The sequence below is a fragment of the Panthera uncia genome, chromosome F1, assembly GCF_023721935.1.
Source record: "Panthera uncia isolate 11264 chromosome F1, Puncia_PCG_1.0, whole genome shotgun sequence".
NCBI lineage: Eukaryota > Metazoa > Chordata > Mammalia > Carnivora > Felidae > Panthera > Panthera uncia.
In genome coordinates, this window is record NC_064813.1 from 62,764,583 (window position 1) to 62,792,548 (window position 27,966).

The window sequence follows — 27,966 nt, forward strand, 5'->3', positions numbered from 1 at the left end:
GCCAGCTTCTGATTTAAAGTGACGGGCGCGAGACTTTGCCTCTCACTTGCACACTTACCGGCCGTTGCAGGGTCCGTGATCCGCCTAATGTCACCGCTGCCCTGTCTCAGGGAACAGGGAGGCCCGAGGAGAGGGAGAGAGACCGGAAACAGCTGTCGGTGAAGCATCGGCACACACACAACATCTAGCAAGTTCGCCGTCTTATAGGGGCACAGCTTGTGGTGCCCCCAAATCATCACAATGCTGACATCAAAAATCACTGATCACAGATCACTGTAAAAATATAAAAATATGGGGCGCCATCGGTTGAGCGTCCGACTTCGGCTCAGGTCATGACCTCACGGTTCGTGGGTTCGAGCCCTGCGTCGGGCTCTGCGCCGACAGCTTAGAGCCTGGCGCCTGCTTCGGATTCCGTGTCTCCCTCTCTCTCTGCCCCTCCCCGGCTCGCGCTCTGTCTCTCTCTGTCTCAAAAATAAATAAACATGAAAAGAAATAAAATAAAATAAAATAAAAATAAAAACCGTGACGAAGTTTGAAGGACTGCGAAAATTGCCAAAACGTGTCACGGAGTAAAGAAAAGTTGGAAAATGGCACCAACAGTCTGGCTCGACCCAGGGTGGCCACAAAACCTCAGTTTGTAGAGAAACACGATGTCTGTGAGGCTCAACAAGGCAGAGCGCAACAGAACGAGGTAAGCCTGTCGTATTGGCCTCGAATGCCATTCATGCCACTGAATGGGACGGTTACAACAGTGACTCTTGGGTCACAACACCACAACCTGTCATTTGGGCCATTCCGCAACCACCCCCCCGGCAAAAAAAAAAAAAAAAGGCAAAAAATGAAAAAAGGAACTAGACAGAAAATGAAAATTGCAATTCACGTCGCACACTTAAGAGCGTTGCACTCCACTCAGAAAAGAGTAAACAGAATAGTAGGCAAATGAGGACTGTCGGTGCGCAGGAAGGCTTACCACACCTCCGAGAGGAAGGAGAAGTCTGGGTGAGAACCACTTTCAGTTGATGACAGAAGCGCCCAGGGTGGACACCGGCCGCAGGAGGCCACCGACTCCCGTCTGCCCCGCCGTCATGCTCTGCCTGCTCCTGCCTCTCGCGCTGGTCTCCTGCCTCGGCCCAGGTAAATGCGGGGGGTGGTCGCGCAGCCCCCGAGTGACTCTGGTTGTGTGCAGCTTGCTCCGTCTACACCACTCATGCATAGGTGTCTGTCTGTCCCCCGCGGGGCCGGGTGGGTGTCACCGCCTCTCCACCTGGCACACGAAGCGCTCCCTTGGACTGACAGCTTCCCCTGTGTCTGCATTTATCTGCGGGGCATGGGAGGTGAGCTTGTTCTAAGAGCAGACAGTTTGGAGTTTACAACCAGCATACTGTGAAATACAGAGTTCTGCCGTTAGGAAAGTGAGTTCTCTCCCCAGATGAGCTACTCTCTTGCTGGGTGACCTCAGGTGGGTTCCTTATGCCTCTTGAGTTTCAGTGTCCGCGTCGAAAATATTGAAAACCCTATGGTTCAGTGTAGCCAAAATTTCTAGGCACAGGGAAAACGCTGGAAATAGCCCTATTTTATTACTGTGATCGCTGGCTCTCCCTTCCTGTGATTCATATCAGAGGCTAAGTAGGCTGCCAGAACTTTATATGGCCACAGAAAGTCCTGGCCCGTCCTGCCTCCCCGTTCCCCACTGACCAGTACATGGAAAACGGGAAGGTTTGTGTCATGTTTGGGGAATCACCGGTGGTTATTGGAACCAAAGTATAGGCTTCAGGGACAGACGGGGCAGGAGACGAGACAGAAAAGCTAGGCCAGATGGGGCACCCGGGTGGCTCAGTCGGTTAAGCGTCCGACTTCAGCTCAGGTCACGGTCTTTGTCCGTGAGTTTAAGCCCCGCATCTGGCCCTGTGCTGACAGCTCAGAGCCTGGAGCCTGCTTCGGATTCTGTGTCTCCCTCTGTCTCTGCCCCTCCCCCGCTCATGCTCTGTTTCTCTCACTCGCAAAAATGAATAAATGTTAAAAAAAAAAAAAAAAAGTGAAAAAAAAGAAAAGAAAAGCTAGGCCAGGGTAGCGGATGAAAATAGCTAATACTTCCTGACGCCTTCTGTTCAGGGCCCCGGGCCAAGTACTGTGCACGCATTATATACATAAGCCTCAGTACAGGTCTCGGGAGCTTGTGCTATATTGACCCCATTTTACAACGAGAATTTAAATAACTGGCCCAGATTTCGTTAGCCAGCAGGTGGCAAGCTCTTGCAACAGTTCTGAGAAACAGTGACCAGTGCCCAGACACAGCCGCAGTGCAAGAGAAAGGGCCGCGGTGACAGTCACCATGGATGCAGAATTGACAAGACGGACACCAGGAGGGTGGGGGAGGCTCTGCTTGTCTAGCTTCTGGGGACACATCGTGAAGAGAGCGGGTGAAAACTCTTCCCCGTGGAGCTCACATCGGAGCCGAGGAAACAAGTTTCCTAAGTGAAATGGCATAGTGGACAGTGACAAATGATAAGGAGGAAAAAAATCAAGAGGGGAATGGGGATATGAAGGATGGTGGAAGGAAGGGGCAGGGAGATTTCAGACCGAGTCGCCAGAGGTGATAAAGCTGGGGGACGAAGGGAAGGGAGGCGGGGAGTTCAATGTCGGATCTACCGATTTGAAGACATCAGGGTGATATCCGTGAGATTTCCGGGGAGTGGCTGGAAATTGAGGACTAGGGGCTGGAGGCGTGGACATCACGGCAGGGAGACCATCACCGAAGCTAAGAGAAAGTGCAAGGAAAGCAGAGCCGTGGGAGATAACGTGTCCGTCCTGTCCTGTCTTTCTAGAGGTCTCCAGGTACAGGGCGTGGCCTCCATGTGATGTCCCCAGCTCTGTCTATCCCAGACATGACCTTTGATGGGAAAGTCAATCCATTACTGCTTTGTAGCGACCTCAGTAGCCCAAATCAGGGGAATATCCATTTTGATAAGGGCCTTTGTTACCTCATTTGCCATTCCTGCCCCACAGGGAGAGGCCTCAATCCATCTAGTGAACGTAACTACAAATATCCAGTATTTGAAACCCCCAGGGGCTGCTGGCATGACGGTAAAACCCGTTTGCCAGTCTTCCGCAGGCAGTGTCCCCCTAGCCTGACTTGCCTCGGCTAATAATAATAATCTCTTTCATCCCTGGACCGTATATTGTCTCTGTTGACCACAGGCATGAAGCTTCTCTGCCACCGTCAGTTGGATCTTGTGCACTCTTTAAACGCTTGTTTGTAATGTTTATTTATTTTTGAAGGAGAGAGAGGTAGGGACAGAGAGAGAAGGGGGGGGGCAGAGAGAGGAGACCCAGCAGGCTCCAGGCTCCGAGCTGTCAGCCCAGAGTCCGACGCAGGGCTGGAACCCGGGAACCGTGAGAGCGTGACCTGAGCCGAAGTCGGATGCTTAAGTGACGGAGCCACCCGGGCGCCCCTAGATCACGTGCACTCTTAAGAAGCCCCCAAGAAGTCTGCTTGGGCACCTGGACTTTCCCACTGCTCTTTGTCATCTGATTATCAGGGCCCATCCTCAGCCCGGTTTTGCTGCCTCCTCTGTCCCCACATGGGGGTAGGTTGGGGCGGACTGATAACGAGGCAAGGAGGTTATCGCTGTGCTGCAAAATCTCCCGTGACCTAGCAGCCCTTCCTGTGGCTGCGGCCGCCAAGCTACTTGCCTGTACGACTTCTGAATTTCCTTTCTGGTGGCACTCGCAATGCACCATGGGCACCTTGCTCGACTTGTGCGCGGTTTCCAACACCCCGCGGGCCTCTCTGCCAAAGCTGGTTTCTTTACATCCAGGTTTCGTAAGCCTTTCCTTCCATTTGGCTCCATGGGCATGGAAGACAGGGAAGGTGTATTTAGAATCTTTTATGTGGAATAAAGTGCTAATTGGTAGCACTTTATGTCTGCCTTTCGGGCCGAGGGGCCTGGGGTCGGCCTCTTGGCCACTACAAGAGCATTCAGGGACACCACGTCCCTGCCTTTCTTGCCCATTTGAAGCTGCCATCTACAAATCGGTCTTCCTCCGCACTGGCCAGGGATCCACTTGGGAGATCTCTGCGACTTGAGACTTGATCGGTTCCTTCTGGGCAACTGTGGGGGGTGGAGGAGCGAGGTCAGGAAGCAGGGTAGCTGGGTTTAAAGTGTGATGCGGCTTCAGCTGTAGCTGAGGGGGATCTGGCAGGTGGCTTGATATTGTCGTGTTCTGTGTTGGGACAGCCACAGATGTCCTTTGGTTTCTGATAAACCGGAGACCAGGTGCAGGGTCCAGACTGTCCTAGGTTGACCCATACTTTCTTTTTACCTCTTTTATCAGAAGGCACGTGGCTGCCCCAGCTCTCGGGCAGGGACACCAACTCCTGGCCACCATGTCCGAAGGTTCAAAGAAATCAGCTACCACGCTCTTATTTAAGGGCCCCAGCATCTGTGTTAACACCCCCACAGCCACGCCTTATCTTTCACGTCCATATAAATCAAATGCTTTTCAAGGTCTGGTAACGCTAAGGTTGGGGCTTCTGAACATATGGGATCTCTTACTTTTCTACAAAATAGTTTCCACTGCAATGTGCTGTTGAGTTTTAAAGTTCCATTTTCTGGGGGCGCCTGGGTGGCTCAGTCGGGTGAGCGTCCGACTTCGGCTCAGGTCACGATCTCGTTGTCCATAAGTTCGAGCCCCGCATCAGGCTCTGTGCTGACAGCCCGGAGTCTGGAGCCTGTTTCAGATTCTGTGTCTCCCTCTCTCTCTCTCCCCCTCCCCCACTCTTGCTCTGTCTCTCTCTCTCTGTCAAAAATAAATAAACATTTAAAAAAAATTTTTTTAATAAATAAAGTTCCATTTTCTGACCACTTTCCTCCATCCTCTAAAGTCTATTATGGCCAGGCTGCTGCAAAACAACATCACTCGCTTTCACATCAAAGGGGAGTATCCAAAAGCCTTCCAGTGCTGGAGGCTACAGGCCACAGGCTGTTGTTCAGAATGGAACTTGTCCCATGTTCTGGGAACCTTCCTTAGAGCCTCTGAACTTCCAAAGGTCGCTTACAGTGATTAGGGGTGACACAAATGCCACACGATCTTGCTTACAGAATATTTAAGACTCGAGTGGCTTGTCCTTAAGAAAAAGGCCATGGGTGGCTCCGTCGGTTAAGTGTCCGACTGCGGCTCAGATCATGATCTTGCAGTTCGTGAGTTCGAGCCCCGCCTCGGGCTCTGTGCCGACAGCTCGGAGCCTGGAGCCCGCTTTGGATTCTGTGTCTCCCCCTCTCTCTGGCCCTTCCCCTCTCTCTCTCTCTGTCTCTCTCTCTCAAAAAATAAATAAACATTAAAAAACTTTTTTTTAATTGTAAAGAAAAAGGCTAGAGAAAGAAAGGTCTTGGGGACTGCCGAGGACTCTGGGCGTCTATCTTAACTGTTAGTAAGCGAAGTCACACCAGAGAACCGGGGGCCCTACTTACAGATCGCCAGTACCGAAAAGAAGGGAAGGACAAGGTACACAACGGCCAGGCACTCAGGGTGGAGATTCAGACAGTCGACAACAGTCAATTGAGTAAAAACATACTCACAGATACTAGACCAGCCGGGACGGAGACGTCTGGCACATCTCTCAGACTCTAAGCACGAGACACCAGCACAACAGGGTCCAGCGTCCCCAGCGAAGAGGCCAAGTTTACCCTCTGACTAGTCTCAAAACGATCGCTCCCGTTTCGCCAGGCTGGAGCATCCAAGCCTCCCGGATAGCCAGGTTGTGCAGTCTTCCTAATGGTCTTTCCCAGTTCACCCAGACTTCGTGAGACACTCTCAATGTACCTCTAAAATCTGTGCCGTAGACCCGGCCTATGCCAGCAGAGAGCCTTCCGAATAAAAACACTCGGTTCAGCCGCTGGATCTCGGGGGAGGTCCCAACACCGGTGGTCGTTACAGGCACCAAGGAGGGGGAAGCCCGCAAGGAATCCACTTCCAGCCCAGCCCCGGGAGCTTGACTGGGTGAGCCCAGGACGAGAGGACGCTGCCCTCTACTCCATTCACCGGACACCAGGGAATCGGAGGGCAGAGTCGCAGAAGGCCAAGAGTCCCACGTGGGTCACCAACATTTGTTACCGAGCCAATGTGGGTGGGCCCCTCGGTGAGTTACAGAGAGAAGCTACACCGGCTGGAGCTGCCTTACCAAGTCCTCTATTTGCAGCAAATACGGAGAACAAAGCGGTGACTCCCCAAACAGGAGTGAGCGGACTCCTTTTTTTCCTTTTTCAAACTACTTTTTTAAAATTCAAGTGTAATTATTTTATTTTATTTTATTTGTGTTTAATTATTTTCTTCATGAAATTTATTGTCCAATCGGTCTCCATACAACACCCAGGGCTCATGCCCACAGGCGCCCTCCTCCATGCCCCTCCCCCACCCTCCCCTCCCTCCCACCCCCCATCAACCCGCAGTTTGTTCTCAGTTTTTAAGAGCCTCTTATGATTTGGCTCCCTCCCTCTCCAGCTTCTTTTCGAGTGTAGTTACCAAACAGTGTTACATTCGTTTCAGCTGTACGGCGTAGTGATTCAACAATTCAATACATCACTCAGTGCTCATCATGATAAGTGTGCTGTTCGCTCCTTTCACCTCTTTTCCCTGTCGCCCTACCCGGCCCCAGCTCCCCTTTAGTGACCAGCAGTTCGTTCTCTGTAGTGAAGAATCTGTTTCGTGGCCTGCCTCTTTTTTTCCTTTGTTTTATCCCTTAAATTCCACATAGGAGTGAGACCATATGTATTTGTCTTTCTCTGCCTGACTTACTGATTTCACTTAGCATTATAGCCTTCGGGTCCATCCATGTTGCTGCAGATGGCAAGATTTCGTTCTTTTTTATGGCTGCATAATATTCCATCGAACGTACATGCCACCTATTCTTGGTCCATTCATCCCTCGATGGACACTTGGGCTGCCTCCATATCTTGGCTATCGTTAACAATGCTGCTGTAAACAGGGGTGTGTGTATCCCTTTGAATTCGCGTTTGTGTATCTTTTTGGTAAAGACCCCGTAGTGCAACTGCTGGGTCGTAGGGTGGTTCTATTTTTCATTTTTTGGGGAACCTCCCTCCTGTTTTCCACAGTGGCTGCACCAGTTTGCATTCCCACCAGTTGCGCACAGGGTTCCTTTTCCTCCACAACCTCGCCAGCACCTGCTACTTCTTGTGTTTTTTATTTTAGCCACTCTGACGGGTGTGGGGTGACATCTCCTTGTGGTTTTGATTTGCATTTCCCTGATGACGAGTGGTGTTGAGCATCTTGTGTCTGTCGGCCATCTGGATGTCTTCTTTGGACACTGTTCATTTCTTCTGCCCATTTTTTAACTGAATTATTTGGTTTCGGGGTGTTGCGTTGTATAAGTTCTTTATATATTTTGGATACTAACCCTTCACCTGATATGTCATCTGCAAGCATCTTCTCCCATTCAATAGGCTGTCTTTTTATTTTGTCGATGGTTTCCTTCACTGGGAAACAGTTTTTATTTTGGCATAGCCCCAACGGTTTAATTCTGCTTTTGTTTGCCTTGCCAAAGGAGACGTATCTAGAAAAATGTTTCCATGGTTGACGTGTTTTCTTCTAGGAATGTTATGGTTTCAGGTCTCGTATTTAGGTCTTTAATCCATTTTGAGTTTATTTTTGTGTATGGTGTAAGAGAGTGGTCCAGCTTCTTTCGCATGTAGCTGTCCAGTGTTCCCAACACCATTTGTTGACGAGACCTTTTTATTTCCCATGGCATGTTCTTGCCTCCTTTGTCAGAGATTAATTGACCATATAATTGTGGGTTTATTTCTGGGCTCTGGGCTCTGTTCCTTTGATCTGTGTGCCTATTGTGTGCCAGTAACGTGCTGTTTTGATTACTACAGCTTTGTGGTATAACTCAAAATCTAAAATTGTGATACCTCCAGCTTTGTTCTACTTTTTCAAGATTCCTTTGGCCATTCAGGGTCTTTTGTGGTTCCATCCAAATTTTAGGATTGTTTGTTCTGTTCTGTGAAAAATGCTGTTGGTATTTTGACAGAGATTGCATTAGATTGGTAGATAAGCAATTAGAGAAAGACGCTATCACATGACTTCACTCACATGAGGAATTTAAGACACAAAACAGATGACCATCAGGGAAGGGAAATAAAAATAATATAAAAACAGGGAGGGGGACAAAACATAAAAGACTCTTAAATATAGACAACGAACAGGGTTGCTGGATGGGTTGTGGGAGGGGGGATGGTCTAAATGGGTAAAGGTCATTAAGGAACCTACTCCTGAAATCATTGTTGCACCAAGTTAGTTGTAAATTAAACAATAAATAAATTTTTAAAAAGAGAGTAAGAAGGCAATCCACAAAGTGGGAGAAAAAGATTTTCAAAATATATTTTGTATTTAGAATACACCAAGAGCTCCTAAGTAATAAGAAAAAAAACTGAGAATCCATTTAAAAGTGGATCAAAGATTTCAACAGACAAGTGGCTAAAGGAAATATTCAAATGGAAATGGCCAATAAATATATTAAAAGGTATTGAATGTAACTGATCGTAAGGGAAAGGTAAATTAAAACCACCACAAGCTACCAATATATCCACATCAAGCATTGGGAACTTTATAAAAACTGAATCTGGGTAATGGAAAAAAAATTGTAGATAAGCAGGTTCCTCTTATTGGGGTCTGGGATGGATACTGAGAGGGGGAGGCCTGATCATCACGTGTCACGGGCAGGCATAGACCTTCACATGCACACCCAGAAAACGTGCCTATACATATAGTATACAGTATGCTAATGGGGTTTATGCCCGTCCCAGGGCAGGGATTTTAATATTGTCCTAGAGCTGAGGTACCTGTCCGGCACTTTATGACTCAGCTGCCCAGGCATGTCCTGGGGGGTCCTACTCAAAAGGTTTCTTTTCCTCTTCCAACAATTCACTAGTTGGTTTCTAAAAGATAAAACCGATAGCTGGGCAGAGGCTTTGAGGAGTTTCCAGAGTGGAGGGGTTCTCCCTGCTGACAGAATCACATCGCCTGGACCCCAAAGCAGCTCTCCTTGTGCCAAAATTCTCACAGAAGGGTTTTTGAACATTTACTGTAACTTCTGACCTTCCCCTTCCCTGAGCAAAGTGCCCTAAGCCTTTTTCTTCTTCTTAGACCTCCAGGGGACTAATTCTACCTTCCCTTTCTCTACCTTCTTCCCCTTGGTCTCTTTTTCAGCCAGACTCTTTTCTCCTTCCCCTGAACCAAAACAAACTCCCCACAAATATAAGCAGAGGCAAACAGATATTTGAGCCCCTCCTTGAAGGATAAATAGGGGCTCAGCAGGTGGAAAAAGCGACAAAGGGCATTCCGGGCAAAGGGAACAACAGGGGCAAAGAAAGAGCGGGGCACTCTTGGAAGAATCACAAATAGTTGGGCCGTAGGAACCTCTTGTTTTTATTCAGAACCCTGCTGTGATGTTATTGTCCCTGTGAAGGGTTCCCTGACAACCCCCAGCTCCCCCAGCCCCGGATGCTCATTTATTTGGGCTCCTTTACAGCACGTACCTCTGTTGGGTCAACATTTATTGAGCTAGAGATTGTGTTAAGTGCCAGGAACACAGAGATAACAAGCACAGTCTCTATCCCCAAGATTCTGGAAAAGAGAGGAAAACAGTCTCATAATTACAACAAGAAGAAAGAAGTACTTGGTGTTGAGTGTACCGGGTGCAATTGATGGTCCGTAGAAGGTCAATGCAGAAGTCAGCCCCTTCCTAGCTCCAGACCCAGCTCATTGCACTGAAACTACCCGCTTGCCTGTTAGGCTCCTCTTCGACATGGTGAGCCCAGAGGCCCAACATTTCTTATTCATGTTCCCAATCTTCAGCCCAGAAACTGGTCCGTAAAAGGGATCTAGTCCATATGGTCTGAATGCCGTGAGTTCTAAAGCTCTACTCACTGAACTGGCATAGAACTGAGCAAATGGTAGAAAGAATGACTTGTTCAATGAATAGTTGCCATCTATAAAAAAAAAAAAAAAAGGAGGCGTCAAGGAATGTGCTAGGCAGGAGGCAACAGCTCCTGGGGAGTCCTTGGGCCCCAGGGTATGCCCAGGCTCCTTACAAAAGAGAAACTGCTCCTTAATATCTTGGACAGAAAACCTCCAAGAGAAAGAACGGAGTGTCCAGTCACTCAACAGATACTCACTGGATGAATCCTATGGGCCTATGCTGTGCCAAGCAGTGTTCAAGAGCGATCACAACAATGAAAAAGACAGACGGAAACCTTTGCTCTCAGGGAGCTTACATTCTAGCAGAAGGGAGAGAGAATTTTTTTCTTTCGGGCAAATTATAAAGTAGGCTAGGTGGTATTACGGAGAAAAAGAAGTCCAAAAGCAGCTGAATGTACAGGGGTGAGGGTTGGCGATAAGGGAAGAGCGGTCCTCTCTGAGAGGGAATGTATGCGTTAAAGACCTTCTAGAGATGAAAGAGTGAGCCACATGCACACCTGAGAGACAACACCCTTCCGGGCGGAGGCAACAGCAGGTGAACCAGCCCTGGCCTGCTCAAGGAATGGCCAGGCCAGCGTAGTTTGAGCAAAGTCAACTGGTCTGGGGAGAGTTATAGAAAAAATAGGTCAAAGACACAAACATGAACAGATCATTTTGGTCTTTAAAAAAAAAAAAAAGTTTTCTTAATGTTTATTTATTTTTGAGAGAGAGAGAGAGAGACAGAGGAGAGCAGGGGAGGGGCAGAGAGAGAGGGAGACACAGAAACCAAAGCAGGCTCCAGGCTCCGAGCCATCAGCACAGAGCCCGACGCGGGGCTCAAACTCAGAGCTGCGAGGTCATGACCTGAGCCAAAGTCGGACGCTCAACCGACTGAGCCACCCAGGCGCCCCACCTTTTGGTCTTCATAGGTCATTGTAACTGTTTTGGTTTGGTTTGAGTTTTGTCGTCATTCTAACATATTTAACTGAAATATACACATGACGAGAAAACTGTACAAATCCTAAGTGTGAACTCAATGAATTATCACAAAATGAATAAATCCGAGTATCCAGACCCAGGTCAAGAACTAGGACATTCGCAGCACCCCAGAGTCCCCCTTTTTGCTCCCTCCTACCTGCTCTCTCTCGCTCCTCCTCAAAGGTAACCACTGTCCTGACTTCAAGCAACAGATCCGTTTTGCCTGTGTTTAAACTTTCAGTAAGTGGGATCAACAACAGAAAAAGGCAAAATACATCTTTTGCTCAAGATTTTGCTTGGGATCGTCCCCCATGCCGTTCCTAGAGGGAAGAGAGGTTAAGATGAGAAATCTTCCCCATCACGTTAAACCCCTGATGGGAAAGATGGGGTGCGGGGCGTGGGGGTGGGAATGGCCGGCAGCGTTCAGTGCCTGGTTTCTGCATGACCGTCAAGGAAGGAGAGAGGCAGTGTGAGCTCGCCCAAGAGCTGAGCGTCAGGATCCCGAGAGGTAGTTCCTCCCTGCTTAGATCTTCTCCTGAGAAGTAAGAGATCTGGAGAAGGTTGGGGGTCCTGGTTACAGTTACATATTCACCGACTCACTCAAACATTTCCAGATCCTCCTTCATGTTAGACACAGTGCCGAAATAGAAAGATAATCAGGGCACGGCCAGTTAGACAAACAAGCACACACAGGACCACAAAATGGTGTGATGAGTGCTACGTATTTGCAGAGGATGCTCGGGAAGCATCCTCTTTAAGAATCGTTGTGACCGGGGGCGCCTGGGTGGCTCAGTCGGTTAAGCGCCAGACTTTGGCTCAGGTCACGATCTCATGGTTTGTGAGTTTGAGCCCCGCTCTGGCTCTGTGCTGACAGCTCAGAGCCTGGATCCTGCTTCAGATTCTGTGTGTGTGTGTGTCTCTCTCTGCCCCTCCCCTGCTTATGCTCTCTTTCTCTCTCTCTCTCTGTCAAAAAAGTAAATAAACATTTTAAAAAATTAAAAAAAAAAAAAAAGAATCGTTGCGACCATTTCACCTTTTTTGCTCAAACATGAATGGCTCTGAGATAGGCTCACGAGAACAGGACCACCGTCTATTCCTTTGAAGTTATATTTATCACTTCTGCATTTATCAGTTTTATCTCCTCCATTTGGAGAATAGAAAAGATATTTTCTGGTATCACAAAAAGAGCAAAAAGCAAGTGAGGTCAAAATCGTTGGGTCTGAATCCTGACCCTTACTCTGTAGCTGTGTGACCCTGGGGAAAAAAAAAATGAGTTAAACAATCTGTGCCCCCGCTCTTTTATCTATAAATGGAGATGATAATATCCATCCGATCTGCCTCCCAGAATTGCACCAGCATCGAAGGAAATAATGAATGTAAAGAGCTATAAATTCCTAGTATCAGTCCTCTAACCACCACCCCACCCACCCACAAACCTACTATGTTGGGCACAGCAGATAATCAGTGAGTGTTGAGCTTTCATTAAACTTCATCAGCAAAGACTTGTGATTGTTGGAGTCTATGCTAGGGAGCTGACGCAGTTCCCTCTCTCCCTCCACCTCGGGCCCGGAGAACTCAGAGGCTGGAGTCAGATATTGTGGTCATGACCCAAGAGTGACCAGCCAGGATAGGAGGGTGGACTGGGCCAGAACCATCTGGGCCAACTTCCCATTATCCAAGAACACCAGACATTTTGTTGGGGGTGGGGCCTCTGTGATTGTCCATTTCCACACTTCTCCTAACCCTGTGTCTCTTCATCATGTCTGGGCATCAGTATCAGAAGGCTCTAACAGATGGGCAGAGGTAGGGAAAGGGTGTGGGGAGCAAAGGGTGAGCCGGTGGGGGGGGGGCGGTTAAAGCAATTTCTCTTCTGTGTTTACAGGGAACACAGCTTCACAAGCCAGCTCAACCCCACTGATGGTGAATGGGACTCTGGGGGAGTCGGTAACTTTTCCCTTGAAACTTCCTATATCCGAGGATACTCATTCCATCACCTGGCTTTACAACGGGACATCTATAACCTTCATACAACTAAGCAATCCTTCAGATCCACAGATCATACTGACGAATCCAAAATGGAAAGACCGACTGCAATTCACCAGGAACTACTCCTTACAGCTCAGCAACCTGACAATGGCTGACGCAGGATCTTACCATGCCCAGATAACCACACAAACCTCTACAGTGTTTTCCAGTTACAAGCTGAGGATCTTCAGTGAGTGAAAGCATGGGGGTTAATTGTGTATGGACTGAAAGGTAGGACGTATGTCAATCCTATGTGACAGCCAGTGTCCACCATAGCCTGGTGGTAAACAGCGTCGTATTTGGAGTCAGACTGAGGTCCAGCCGTAAACAATCTCAATGGCATTGCTCGGCCAGTGAGTGACAGAGCGGAGAATAGAACCTAAGTCTTGTGGCTCCTGGCCCCCAATCACATCACTCTCCCTCACCCAATAAAATAGTCCCTCTTGGGGCACCTGAGTGGCTCAGTCAGTGAAGCATCTGACTTTTCATTTCGGCTCAGGTCATGATCTCAGAGTTGTGAGATCGAGTTCCACATCCAACTCCACGTAGGCATCATGGAGCCTGATCGGGATTCTCTCTCTCTCTCTCTCTCTCTCTCTGCCCCTCCCCTCGCTCACTCACTCTCTCTCTCTCTCTCTCTCAAAGTAAATAAATAAACTTTAAAAAAAATAGTCCCTCTTGACCAGAAATGTAATGGAAGTGGGGCACCTGGCTGGCTCAGTCAGAAGGGCATCACTCTTGATCTCGGGGTCACGAGTTCAAGCCCCACATTGGGTGTAGAGATTACTTAAATAAATAAAACTTAAAAAAAAAAAAAAAAGAAACGTAATGGAAGTAACAGAAGTGAAATGGCTGTGACTCTGTTACCATGTGCATTACCTGTCTCTGTTGGGTAATCTTCACCAAAGCTCCACGAGGTGGATACGAACCCTTACCCCTGAGGCACGGCATCAGTCACAGCAACCTGCCTACAGTCACAGAGGAGACAGTAAGTGGGAGAGTTTCCCACATGACTAGCTGGCATGACACGTCCCTTTACACAAAGGCTCGTCTGGCTCAGTGGAGAATGATCAGTATACAGAACAGTGGTGTACCTAGAAAGTGCTCTGTAAGGATGAGTTGATAACGAGAAAGGTCTTTTCTACAAGGTTATTTAATCTCCAAGAACGTTTTCCCCAGATGGTTCATGTCCTCAACATAAAATTATGGAAACCATGAGACAGCTTGCCAATCAGTATCAGAAAAAAAAAAAAAAAAGATCCTTCTAGCAATCAGTGGTGTTCGAGATGCCTTGAATGCCTTTAAGACCATCTCTTAGCAGGAATGTTGTATAGGAGATTCAAGCTTGAACTGGCAACTTTGAAGGTCACCGAGATTCCGTACGTCTCATCTACCCGAGAGCCTACAGTGTCTAAAACTCACCCAGAGCCCTTTGGGTTAAGACGTGGAATCCAAAAAAGCACTTCAGTTAAAATAAGATGTCACCACAAATAGGTTACTTGTGAACCTTTATAATCCCCTAAATATTTGGCAGATGTACCGTGTTAGATTGGTCAAAGTCATGTCCCTAAAATAACAGGACACAGAACAGGGAAATATGATAGGAAAGAGAGGTTGTCTAGAAAAGTCTGCCACAGGAATTCCAACCAAATGGGCAAAATCACCCTGGGACAGTGTATTGATATCTTGATGCTGTTAAACAAATCACCACAAAGTCGGTGGCTAACATCAGAAATTTTATTCTCTCACAATTCTGGAGGCCCAAAGTCCAAAATCAAGGTGTGGGCAGGGCCACTGTCCCTCTGGAGGCCCTAGAGGGCAATCTGTTCTTGGCCTCTTCCAGCTTCTGCTGGAATGCTGCTGGCACTCCTTAATGTTTGTTGGCCTGTGTCTGTGTCACACGAGTCTCTGCCTCCGTGTCACATCGCCTCCTCCTTTCCCTATGTTATCTCCTCTTCTGTCTCAAATATCTCTCTGCTCTCCTCTTGCAAGGACACTTATCACTGGATTTAGGGCCCACCCAGATAATCCAGAATCATCTCTTCATCTCACTTAATTACATCTGCAAAGACCCTTTTCTGAATAAGATTCTGGGAATTAGGACGTGGAGATATCTTTTGGGAGGGTGTCATCATTCAACCCACTACACGCAGAATCACTCTGGGTGACCAGAGGTCATCAAGTCAGTGCTAGGACCCTGGAGAGAAGAGAGGCATCCGGTAGAAAGTCTGAGAACAGACCCCGAATCAGTCTCCATCACACTGTTGAGACAATGTTCTTTAGCCACTGGTCAGAAGACAAAGCATGACTTCTGCAATAACCATACTCATGAGGTTCAACACCAAACCCTTCTCAGGACCTTTTGGCATCAGGAGTGACAAGGAACAGAAGTCATTGTTAAATGGAGTGGTCATGGGGTGCCTGAGTGGCTCGGTCAGTTGAGACTCCGACTTTGACTCAGGTCACAATCTCGCGGTTCATGAGTGGGAGCCCCGCGTCGGGCTCTGTGCTAACAGCTCAGAGCCTGGAGTCTGCTTCAGATTCTGTGCCTCCCTCTGTCTGCCCCTCCCCCATTTGCAGTCTGCCTCTCTCTCTCTCTCTCTCTCTCTCTCTCTGTCTCAAAAATAAACAAATATTAAAAAAAATTTTTTAAATAAATGGAGTGGTCATAATAGGCTGAGAAGATAGCATTTGAGCCAAGACCTGTTGGAGGTGAGGGAGTGAGCCACGCAGATAGTTGAATGGAGAGGCCTCCCCTGTGCCTGGCAGGCTCAAGGAATGCCAAAGAGGTCAAAGACCAAGGAGCAGAGTGAGGGGAGAGGAACAAGAAACAAGGTCAGTATGGAACCAGAGGCCACATCACGTATGGCTGTGAGAGCCTTCACAGGGACTTTGGTCTCTTCTCTTGGTGAGACTGAGAACCATCAGAGGGTTTTGTGAAGTGCCTGGATTCTGGATATACTTTGGAGGTAAAGCCACCAGGGTATCCTGATGTGGTGGCGTGAGACGAAGAGGTAAGTCAGGGGTGGCTCCAGGGCTTTTGGCCTCAGCGACTGGAAAGGCGTGATTATCAACCAAGGTGTGGGAGGCTCCGGACTGACCAGGTTCGGGAGAGGAAACCAGGAATGCTTTTGAACATGTGCAGTTTGAGAGACACATTATGTCCAAGGGGAAATGTCAGGTAGGCAGTTTTATATTCATTAAGTGGGAAAAGGTAATGAGAGATTTTTGAGGCCAGCCACGGACACAGGTTGAGGGAAATGTGATATTTTACATATAAGGAAACTCATATGTAAGTTTGTGTAAGGCGTGGAGAGATTTAAAAATGTCTCCACGGTCACATAACCAGGAAATGACAAAGCCATAAGTCTGGCCAAGGTCTTCCTAACTCCAAATCCAACACTCCCCATTCCATGAAATTCCTTTCTGTCAGAATATGTCCCACCTCTACTCCTCTAACTAAGCTTAGAGCATTCCTCAATATCTTCCCACCAGACAGTCGGGGTCATTCCGTTCTTTACTGGGTCATCGTTACCTCAGGCCAAGCCCCGCTCAGTGGCCTTTTTCTGTACCACTCCCACATCCCTACTGATTCACAGCTACAGACATTTGTTAAAGATATCTTTTAATGTTTATTTATTTTTGAGAAAAAGAGACAGAGCCCAAATCGGCGGGGCGGGGGCAGAGAGAGAGAGAGAGGGAGACACGGAATGTGAAGCAGGCTCCAGGCTCTGAGCTGTCAGCACAGAGCCCGACGCGGGGCTCGAACTCACGAACCACAAGATCGTGACCTGAGCCGAAGTCCGACTGAACCACCCAGGCACCGCGCTACTGGCGTCTCAAGAGCCAATATTTTCTGATCTTTGCTCTTAGAAATTTCTCAAATGCCTGGATATATTGTACTTCTTGGTTCTCCAGAATTACTTGCTCGTTCAGTTCCCTCACTTTTTCTTTCTCTAGTTTTTTGGCTCTCTTTCTGTCTCTTTCCCTTTCTGTCTTGCTGACATTCCGCATCAGGATCTCTTTGTCCTCACTGGAGCCAGCATCTGATACAATGAGGACCGGCATTCCTGCAGATTCGTGAGAAGTACAAGTCCCCAAGGACACCGAGCTTTTATCTTCCACCCCAGCTAGGGAACTCTGATGGTGGAGAGAATAGGGCTCTTGAGTCTGGTTTACTAGCTTCTGCCCTGACTAAGGGCCAGTTGGCCCTCAGCTGAACTCCCCAACGTCTTTACACAAGGCCAGTGTACAAGACTGGAAAGGATGCCAGGCATACACTGGGGCCCAGGAAGTAAATTGAGCAGCCCAGAATCACGCAACTAGTTGGTGATGGCCGTCGGGTGTCCCCACTCACTTCTCCCCCTGGCTGCTCTGTCTCATGCTGCTGTCCCTCATCACTGGTCACCCCAGACCCTGACACCATCCTTTAGGCAATACAAGCCAAGTTACTTACAGAGTAGACAGGCCATAGCATACAGTAGAGTGTTGGGAGGAACACAGAAGCATTTGGCGGTGGGAAGGGTATTTTTCACGATGGCCTGAAGACCAAGCCATTTGGTCTCAGGCCGGGCCTTTTCCCTGCGTGCAGGACCACTGAGGAACTTAGAAGTGGCCAACCACACTTGGCGATCCGAGAATGGGACCTGTCAGATCCACCTGGCCTGCTCTGTGGGGAATATGAATGACGACAACCTAGTAGGGTGGGAGGTCGCAGGAAGCATATCTATAAGAGAAGCCAACCTCACTCTGTCCTGGGACCCCAAGAAGTCCAGCGAAGAGAAGTACACCTGCATAGCTGAGAATCCTGTCAGCCAACTGTCCTTCTCTGTTTCCACCCAGAGTCTCTGCAAAGGTAACAGTCGGTCTCAGGTCTCCCCGAGAGCCTTGAGCAGCTGTGGGATGTGGGATGTCCCTCCTGCCCAAGGTGACTTCCCAAAACAGGGGCTCAGGGGGAGGCCACCCAACACTGCTGGGATAGGACTAACACCCCCCGCAGCTCCGTACCTCTCATTGCCTCCAGAGGCCTCTCCTCCCTCCCTCCCCCTAGTCCTCCAGCCCACTCAGGGCCCAGGGGCCAAGTTTTTGGGAAGTCAGAACTGCTCCCCACACCAGCTCTACCAGGCTCCTGCCCCGTCCACCACAGGGACTCCCACTCCCAGAAAGGCTGCCCAGAGCCGGAACCCACCCAGCCCCCAAAGGTGGCCTAGAAGAGGCTCAGCAGAGACCCTCAGGAGGGGTCTTTTCAGAAGAAAGACGCTCTTCTTTTTTTCTTTTTTCAGATTTTTTGAATGATGAATCCATTGGTACCCTATGGATTGTACCTGTGACTATTATTTTGATATGTCTAGTCATCGTGTTACTTGTTGTTTGGAGGAAGAAATACTGTTTGTGCAAGAGAGGTAAAGGGAGGGAGGAAGGTCCACTGGGACAGCCCCTGGGATGTGACCACACACGTGCTAATTTTCTCCAGAAAATGCATGACCAAGCCTCAAGGCCTGGCTGCCCTTCCCCTTCAGGTCCCCCTGCACCACATCCTCTAGAGAGACACCTGTGGGCGAGGGGTAGGGTGTGGGGACCTCTCACACTGCACTCACAAATTTCCATTTCCCTGATTTTATTTTCCAGGCATCTTTCATTTCTCTGCTCAGCAGACCCAGACTTCTGGTGAGCTTGTAGACTCTTAGCTCCCAATCCTAAGACAGAGGGGGAGTCCTAGTGAAGGAGGAAAGGGGCCGGTCAGAAGGCTGGGTGATGAGAGAGGAGGGAGTCAGAATACCATTACTCAGGGGGACCAGATGGTGAAAGAGAGGTGACCCCGTAACTATGCATGTCTGTCCCTGAAGGATCTCAGGCGTTGGGATGAGGGTGGCTCCCCACCCCTTGATGAGAAACCAGGTACCGGTGAAAGGCTCACTGTCCATTATCAACCAGCAAGTCCAGGGCAGGGACAGGGTTCGAGCATCAAAGGTCCAAAGACAAACTGCTTGACCCTGTCACTCTTTCAGCCAGGGGACTTGAACACTGAGTAGACCCAGTCCAAAAAGAAAAGGGTGATACAGAGACAGGAACACAGGCTCTGGACTCAGACTGGCTGTGAGTCTCATTTCAGGGGTCAGAGATACACGACATCGTGTGTAGAGGACGAACGTGAGGTTCAGAGTCAGAGGGCAGGCATCCGAGTTCCTGTTCCATCACTTCCTCTTTGACTTTGTGCCAAGTTCATTGAACTTCCTGAGCCTCCGGTTTCTCATCAGTAATAATAAATATAATATAATGTAACTATCCATAGTACAACCATCTGTAATAGAATCTGAGAAGTCTCCTAATACTTTATATGTGACATAACCCGGCTCCATTAAAGCTTGCCAATGGCGTTCCCTGGCCCCTGTGGAGGCCGTGCTCTTTGGTCCCGGGAGCTCACTGGTCCACATGTGAATCCAGAGGGAGACGCTGAAGCTTTAGGACACCTCAAGACCACGTCCCCCCAAGAGATGAGGTCAGAAATAGAGCACACAGCTGAGAAGGTTCTAGTTCAACCCAGAACTTCAAAGAGTGTCAAAAATGAATGAACCCTAAGGAAGGGCATTGCCTCGACCAACCGCCTCTTTGGGGCCACAAAGTGCCGTGGAGTGGGACACTGAGAGAGCGGGACACTGACTGTGCCTTCCTGTGTTAACAGCAGAGAACGTGAATAACTTAGAGTATGTCTCCATCTCTTCGGGGAACACCGTGTATGCTCATGTCACTCATCCAAAGAGGGTGAGTCCCTTCAGCTTTATATTCCGTCATTGGCACGGTTTTTAGAGTCTTCGTACGCAAACTTGTCACCACAGTCATCTCTTTAATCCAATGACACCCACTGTGGAGGAGAGGAGAGGCAGTGGCCGCAGCGACGACGTTGCACGGGGGACCTTGCCAGCCCCCAGGGCTCTCGCCCCATGATGTGTTCGCTCACGCCCTACTTTACATGGTCCTCTAACTGCGTGACGCATCAGTAAGTCTTGTCCCTTGGCAGCTTAATTACGAGCTGCCTGGAAATGAAAATGATGTTTTCCTCTCTGTTCCCTGAGCACGGTTCCCAGTAAACACTTGCTGAATAGATCGGAATTCAATGAAATTTGAGAGTTTCCAGAGAGCACAACTGTGTGGCAGGGGGGTTTCTTGCCCTGGATGGAGGAGAAATAGAGGAACTGAGAAACACTCTCTCAAGGGGGGAGGTGGGGCAAGGATTCGCAACAGTAGAAGACGGTAAAGGCATGAGCGGCCTTCAACGCTCCCCTCCCCTCTGCAACGTAGCAGATGGCCTTGGGCAGCCACCAGGAACTCCTTTGCCACACATCAGCAATTTCCCACCACCCCCAAAGTAAAGCACCCGCAGGTGGACCCTTCTAAATAACACCATCCACCTTCTGAAAAGTAAGCCAAGATAACTCAGCACTCACCCACTGATGGAAGCCATGATCCCGCTAGAAATCTTAGGTTCCCCAAGCAAATGTCCCTTCACACAGCTCCTCATGGTATTTCCAAGGTAGGCTCCTCGAAGGGAGGTGACAAGAAGGGTACTCCCCCTGGTCCAAATATCTCTGCTGCCTCTCTAATTCTCTCTTGGGGACAAGATGTATCACCCTCAACAACCCAATAAACGGCTCTCCAGCCAACTTGCTCACTTCTTCAGAAAAAAAAAAAAAAAATCGTACTCTGGAGAGTTTCAGAGGTTTTCTCCATGCCCTAAATATTCCTTAGTTCGTTTTAAATGTCAAAACCCATGAGCACGGGGGACTTCTGCCGAAGGAGCTGAGACAAAAGATACAATACTCCTATACACTCTGGCATAAGGTGGAGGAAAGACAGCAGAGTCCAATGCAGGAAAGAATGCTTCCCTTTCTTCACACACCCGCCGACAAGGTTGCCCTTCTGTCCCTCTCTGGCTCTCGAGCCCACTGGTTTGCCGGGGTGTTGTGCTTCTCGCGTGGGCCTCGGGAAATGTCACTCAACTTTCTCTGGCTTGAGAGCTCGTGGTGTTTGGTCGCCAGCCCCTCTTGCTACACACTCTCTTACCCTTTCCTCCTGGAGGATGTTGACATCGCCCCTCTGTGTTGCGTTGTCTTTCTCTGCACAAATATCTCTTTGTCTGTGAGCCGAATGTCTATGATTATTTTTTTACAGCAAACAAGTAAGCCAACGCCTATGAAAAGCACTGATTCCTCCACGATTTACTCCACGGTTCATCAGTCCAAAGAGGTGAGCCCGTGAGGGTGCCCTGTTCTCACAGCTTACCTCTCTCCTTAGACTTAGAACTTTATAAGGGAAGTAAAAGTAAAGGGGGCCACGGGATAGATGGCACAGACACCGGCGGAATGTAGAAGGTCTCAGGGCATCACCAAAACGTAGAGGTTATCTTGTATGAGGCTCGTCACCCATCACTGAGCTTCCACCCTACCTGAATTCAGTTAAATTGTTTAAATTAAAATTTTAAGTCAGTTTTGCCTTAGCTCCGTATTCCTATCTGTCACTTAGTGCTTCCCAGACCTCCTCTATAGCCACGAGAGACAGCCCGAGACACTGGTCCCCATTAACCTGCTTGATTTTCCTTTTTGCCATTAGAGTAAGCCCATTTCTCCCCGGACGACTGCCCTCGGCAACGTCATCCAAGTGGCTGAGGGGTCTCAGCAGGAATGCAGGAAGGACTTGGCTTCTCCCGATCCCTTGGGAAAGAACAAACACAGCGTGGTTTCTGCCTGGAGAACTTGAATATCTAGGATCATCACTTCCAGTTCTGAGGACCGGAACCTGTTCGCCTACGTCAAATATCGAAGGAATGACATCATTTCCAACATGGGACCCAAATAACATTTTCTAATGTGCTCCGGGTCAAAACACGCCTCGGCGAACAAGCCTGGATATTGACTTTCTCTTTGGCAATGGATGGGGTTGCGGTTGACAGGGAGTGGTAATTCAGAAGACAACGACTTCTCTCCTTGTAGACAGCAGCAGGACTGTGATTCGCTGGGAGAGAGTACTGTGTGTTACGTATGTTGTCTCCGGAATCGGACGGACCCATCCCCAAACCCTCACGCATCATTTACTAGACATACCTCCTGGGACCCGTTACGGAACCTCTTGAGCTCTGGTCTGCTAGACTGAAAAATGGGGATCGGCCCGTTATTCAAACCGGGAACCGGAGTTATCCTTGACTTCAGCTGTTTCGTCACCGGGCCCTTTGGACTCTACCCCCACACATGTATGTCAGATCAACCCGCTTCTCTCCAAACCTGCAACCTCCATCCTGTATTAACCCACCATCATCTCCAACCTGGGCTACAACAGTAAACTCCAAACAAATGTCCCCCAGGTTTGCTCTTATCTCCCTCCGGTCCATTCTCCACAAGACAGCCAGAGAAATATCTTTAATATAAATCAGACCCTTCACTTGTCTGCTTAAGATGAACCCTGCGGGACTTCCCGGTCACTCAGAAAGAAACTGAGTCTCCGTGGCTCTGGATGGCCTGGCGCATCTACAACCTCGGCCGTCACCACTCACCCCTCTCTCTCTGATTTGGCCTCTCTGGTTCTCTTTCAGCTCCTCGGAGGAGTTTGCTCACATCTGTCTCCAGACCCTTCTCTGCCTGCCTCCTTCCTCCTCATTCTATAGGTGTCGGTGCACATATGTCACTCTCCAAGAGAGACCTTCAGACCATTCTATCTGAAGTGCGTCCCCTTGTATTCTGTCACACTTTCCACGTCGTCTATCACATGCCATCGACTATTTATTATATTTAATGTCTCCTTCTCCGACTACTCCATACGCTCTCGGGGAGCAAGGACCTCAATGATTTCATCTCAGTATCCTGACCACCCAGCACAGGATCTAGCGCCTAGAAAATGTTCAGCCGAGCTCCTGGGTGGCTCGGTCGGCTAAGCGACTGACTTCGGTTCAGGTCATGATCTCGCGGTCCGTGAGTTCGAGCCCCGCGGCGGGCTCTGCGCGGACAGCTCGGAGCCTGGAGCCTGCTTCGGAGTCTGTGTCTCCCCCTCTCTCTGCACCCCCCCCACCCCCTGCTCATGCTCTCTCTGTGTCTCTCAAGAATAAACAAACGTTGAAAACAGTGTTCCATGATACTTTTTAAATAGATAAATGAGCATCTAGTGGAGTCCTGGAAGAATTAAAGACAATGTGCCTGCAGCCCTTGGTGTATTCACAGAGCCCGGGAAACACGAGCGTCAGTGTTGCGTTGTTACTATTCCTGTTGTTAAATTGCGACCTCCTGAACTCTTACAGTCTTCTCACAAACCCTCACCACAAGAAAGGAGAAGGGATACATTGCCTGGGGCCCCTCTTCCCTACCGGTTTGCCAGTTTGCATCATTCCCTACCAGTCTACTCGGCTCAGATTTTAAAACTTCATTCTTTTATCCCCAGAGCAGAATTCTCTGATGTTTTTGTGGGTTTGAGATCTTCAAGATAAAAAATTTTTTGACAACGCCCTATGGAGGTGTGATCGACATACAAGAAGCTGGACATCCTTCATGGCACACAACTCGAGTCTGGAGAGAAGTATGCATTTGTGAAACTGACCACAGTCGGGACTATAAACATATCTGGCACCATGAGAAGTGTCCTCTAGCCTCTTTTACTTTCAATTTTTAGTTTTTGGTGGGACGCGGACACTTAACATAAGACCTACCCGGTTAGAAAAATGTTAAGTACGATATTGTTAATTATAGGCCCTAGGATGTACGGTGAATCTCTCTAGGACTCATTCCTCGCGCTTAACTGAAATTTTATCCCCTTTCTCCCAACTCTGCGGAGCCAGGCCAAGTGCCGAGGCACCGGGTCTATCTTCCCCAGAGCAGCACACAGATGTGCCAGGATAACGGGTGCCAACTCCTACCTCTCCTTCCCTGGTGAAGGAGCAGTCGGGGGTGAGGTGCTTTCTCCCCCTCCTGTAGAGCCAAAGCCAACTGCTGGGATCCAGGCTGGCTGCCGAGCTGTGCGCGCGAGCCGTGTGGCTCCCCCCTATGGGGGACCGCCTGCAGGGGTGGATGCGGGCCTGCTGTGGGGGTCCACTGGTGGACCAGCTCACTGGCAGGGCCCCTAGGCTGGTTTTTGAGATCCACACGTCCGTTGCCGTGGGCCCCAGCCCCCTTGCTTTGTTCTTAGCTGCCCCCCAATGAGACAGAAATGCAACGTCCCTATGCGTTCCGGGGGACAGAAGCAAGCCTCCCGGGCCCATTGCGAAAGGCTGGGGAAGGAGGACGCTCATTTCACGGGGTCTCCTGTGGGAGGAACCAGACTGAGGGAGTCTCTCTAAGCACTGAGCTGTGCCAGCTTGGGGTGATGTGAGTTAAGTGAAATTGTTCTCACCCTTTGCAATGTGTCTGCTCTCGGATTCTGTGCTCCACTCGGGCGCTAGGACCTCTCAACGGGACCCCGGGGCTCTCGTAAAAGTGTATTTGTCCAGGAATGGCTGCTAAATCAGGGTTCCCCTGGGAGGAACTCTAATGTGCTGATGTCACTCTAATACACCATTTTTCAACGTGTCTCCTTCTGATCACAAAAATAATAAATACATGCTCATTATAAATGATTCAAACATTCCATAAACAGAAATTCCATACAATCCCCAACATAACTACCACAAATCGTTCCCTATCAAAGGCATAAGCTTTTTACCAAAATGAAATATTTTTTACAATTTTTCTGCTTAAGAATATCTCTTCAGGGGTCCCTGGCTGGCTCAGGTGTTAGAGCATGAAACTCTTTTATTTATTTGTTTGTTTTTTGTTTGTTTGTTTATTTACTTTGAAAAAGAGAGAAAGAGAGAGAGGAGTGAAAGAATCCTAAGCAGGCTCTACGCTGACAGTGCACAGAGACAAAGCCCCAGGTGGGGCTCGATCTCACAAACTCTGAGATCATGACCTGAGCCAAAATCAAGAGTCAGACGCTTACCCGACTGAGCCACCCAGGCACTCCTAGCATGCAGCTCTTGATCTTGGGGTTGTGGGTTCGAGCCCCACACTGGGTGTAAAGATTACTTAAAAAATAAAAATAAACAGTTTTTAAAGAAAGAATATCTCTTAACTCTCCAATGTCAGAACATGTAGTTGTGCTACATTTTTTTTTTGCTTTTGATTAATTTTTATTAGTTTTGTCTACAAATAGTTCAAATAGTGCTTTAAAATGCATATAACAACTGGGGTGGCTGGGTGGTGCAGTCCGTTAAGTGTCCGACTCTTTTTTTTTTTTTTAATTTTTTTTTTTAACGTTTTATTTATTTTTGAGGCAGAGAGAGACAGAGCATGAACGGGGGAGGGGCAGAGAGAGAGGGAGACACAGAATCGGAAACAGGCTCCAGTCTCCAGGCTCCGAGCCATCAGCCCAGAGCCCGACGCGGGGCTCGAACTTGCGGACCTCGAGATCGTGACCTGAGCCGAAGTCGGACGCTTAACCGACTGAGCCACCCAGGCGCCCCAAGCGTCCGACTCTTGACCTCAGCTCAGATCATGATCTCACAGGTGGTGAGTTCGAGCCCGACATCGGGCTCTGTGCTGATGGCATAGACTCTGCTTGGGATCTTGTCTCTCCTTCTCTCTGCCCCTCCCCTGCTTGTGCGCTCTCTCTCTCACGCACGCACTCTCTCTCTCTCAAAATAAATAAATAAACATAAAAATTTTTTTAAATGCATGTGACAACTAACTACAGTCTCTCGCTTTATATCTGCCTCTCCCATACTGTCCTTTCTACACACACGCACACACACACACACACACACACACACACGCCCCACATTATCTACTGACATCTTATCTGTTTAGATTCATTCTTTCCTTAATCCATCCTCCTAATACGAAGACATCTCAATTTTGGCTAAACACATATTCAGATGCTTTCATCATTATGACTGTAAAATACTGTTGATTACTGAGCCAAGAAGTGACTATGATTACATTTCCCTTCTTGCACAATATTTAGTTTTTCTTAGAGTCAATTTCCTCATTTTCCTCTTTGCTTTGTTTTCATTGAACATCTATATTCCCATGCCCTCCATTATCTCTGTCAATGTGATTCTCAATTTAATTTTCCACTTAGTTAAATCTGTTAAATAATTTATCGGCTTTACATTCTTCTAGAGGCGTGCCTGTTGGAGCATCTGACCCCATATTCCACCCTGAGCTGGTTATTTTCTATGCCTGACACAGAGCAATTGTCCTGGGACTCCCTCACTGTCACCTTTGACAACCCTTTACCTGTCTCCTCTGTGAGATGGTCCAGCTTTTGTACCCTATAATTTCCTTTATGCATTTCTGAATTATTTAAGTAGCAACAGGAATAGTGTATTGTTTTGTAATTTTAAACCAATTCAATTCTTCTAAAATTTTCAATCCATTTTTAAAGTTAAATGCAAAATTTGGGGGCACCTGGGTGGCTCAGTCGGTTGAGCATCCGACTTTGGCTCAGGTCATGATTGCACGGTTCATGAGTTCCAGCCCTGCATCGGGCTCTGTGCTGACAGCTCAGAGCCTGGAGCCTGCTTCAGATTCTGTGTCTCCCTCTCTCTCTGCCCCTCAGCTCCCTCACTCTGTTTCTCTCTCTCTCTCTCTCAACAATAAGTAAACATTTAAAAAATTGATTAAATATAAAGTTATATGCAAAATTTTAAACAGACCAGGACTGTTGGAGAGAGCCCATGTGCTAGAAACTATGTAATGGAGACCAGCTTTTAAGACCTCAAGATTCAGTGGGGATGGGTGGGGGAGTCCAAATGGGGTATAACAGAGATGATGGCTGCAAACAATAGATGAGCCAAGCAAAATTCATCAAAGTTAAACTAATCTCACATAGTGGCTATCAATTACATTAACAGTGGAATAGGACAGGACTGGAGAAAACATTTGATCAGGAAGAAGGAAGAACTTCTAGGAACAGAGTTGTGGAGGCATGAAAGCAAAGAGAAGAGGGTTACTACCATGCCCGTGCAAGATGGCCTCAAGCTCAGAGGAAATCTCTTTGGGCACCAAAGGGTATCAATCAAAAAAAGCAAGACTTCTAAGGGCCTTCGGAGGGGAAGAAGGAATAATCTGTGACATCAGGGCAGGTAGAGAAATGTTTTTCAACACCTAGGATGCCAAAACCCAGTCAGAAAATTAGAGATCGTGTCATGGCAGGGGTGCTAATCCATCCAGAGCAGAAAATCTACAAGAATCTACCTTGAGTCGGGACAGCACTGAGGAGGGTCACCTACCAAAACAAGAATTAGAAATGTGTCCACGAATATCTGACAGGTGAGTGAGAAAAGAGCTTATAAGAAAAATTAAGCTGGGGCACCCGGGTGGCTGGGTTGGTTAAGCGTCTGACTTCAGCGCAGGTCATGATCTCACAGTTCGTGGGTTCGAGCCCCACGTCGGGCTCTGTGCTGACAGCTCGGAGCCTGGAGCCCACTTGGGATTCTGTGTCTCCCTCTCTCTCTGCCCCTCCCCTACTTGCACTGTCTCCTCTCTCTTAAAGCAAAAATTTTTAAAAAATTGAGAAAAATTAAGCTTACATTTCACTATAGACCAGGTAATAAAATATAGACTTCTTGATTCTTATGTTTCCTTAAACCTTTTAAACATCCTCCATATTTATTATCGGTGCCACCCTCTCTTCTCTTGGCTTCTGTGACACCACGTTCTGCCTAGTTTTCCTCCTTCTTTACCAGCTGCTTCTCAGTTTCCTTCTGAACCTCCTTCTCCTCTGTGGGACCAGTAAACACTGGAGCTGAGGCTCAGACCTGGGCCCCTTTCACTCTTCCGTCGACATGTTCTTGTACAATGTCAACCAAGCCCATTGTCTTAATACTATTTATATGCCAGCGGTTCCCCAATTTCTATCTCTAACCCTGGCCTGCGGGCTTATATCACTAACTGCCTACTTGGCATCTCCCCTTAGACGTCCACCACACATATCAAGTTCAGGATGCCAAAAAGCAAAGAAAAGCATCGGATT

The 27,966-nt window shown here is 48.3% G+C and overlaps 1 protein-coding gene and 1 long non-coding RNA gene across 4 annotated transcripts; one reads left to right on the top strand and one right to left on the bottom strand.

The window, feature by feature from the left end:
• The first annotated feature begins 904 nt into the window (after positions 1–904).
• SLAMF6 (SLAM family member 6) lies at positions 905–26,583 on the top strand. Of its 3 annotated transcripts, XM_049634685.1 has the most exons (8): positions 908–1,134; positions 12,836–13,168; positions 17,570–17,833; positions 18,261–18,380; positions 18,607–18,645; positions 19,661–19,740; positions 21,148–21,222; positions 21,586–26,583. In XM_049634685.1, the coding sequence occupies exons 1-8, from the start codon at positions 1,020–1,022 to the stop codon at positions 21,730–21,732; spliced, it is 1,173 nt and encodes a 390-aa protein (XP_049490642.1). In that variant the 5' UTR covers positions 908–1,019; the 3' UTR covers positions 21,733–26,583. The 3 variants fall into 3 exon arrangements, 2 of the variants coding, with proteins under 2 accessions (XP_049490642.1, XP_049490643.1); XR_007458883.1 differs by lacking the exon at positions 21,586–26,583 and having other exon boundaries at positions 905–1,134; positions 19,661–19,975; XM_049634686.1 differs by lacking the exon at positions 18,607–18,645.
• On the bottom strand, positions 19,659–21,153 carry LOC125925599 (uncharacterized). Its single transcript, XR_007458884.1, has 2 exons — positions 20,424–21,153; positions 19,659–20,147 (listed from the first exon to the last, which is right to left on the bottom strand). It is a non-coding gene; the product is annotated as an uncharacterized LOC125925599 (long non-coding RNA).
• Positions 26,584–27,966: the final 1,383 nt, after the last annotated feature.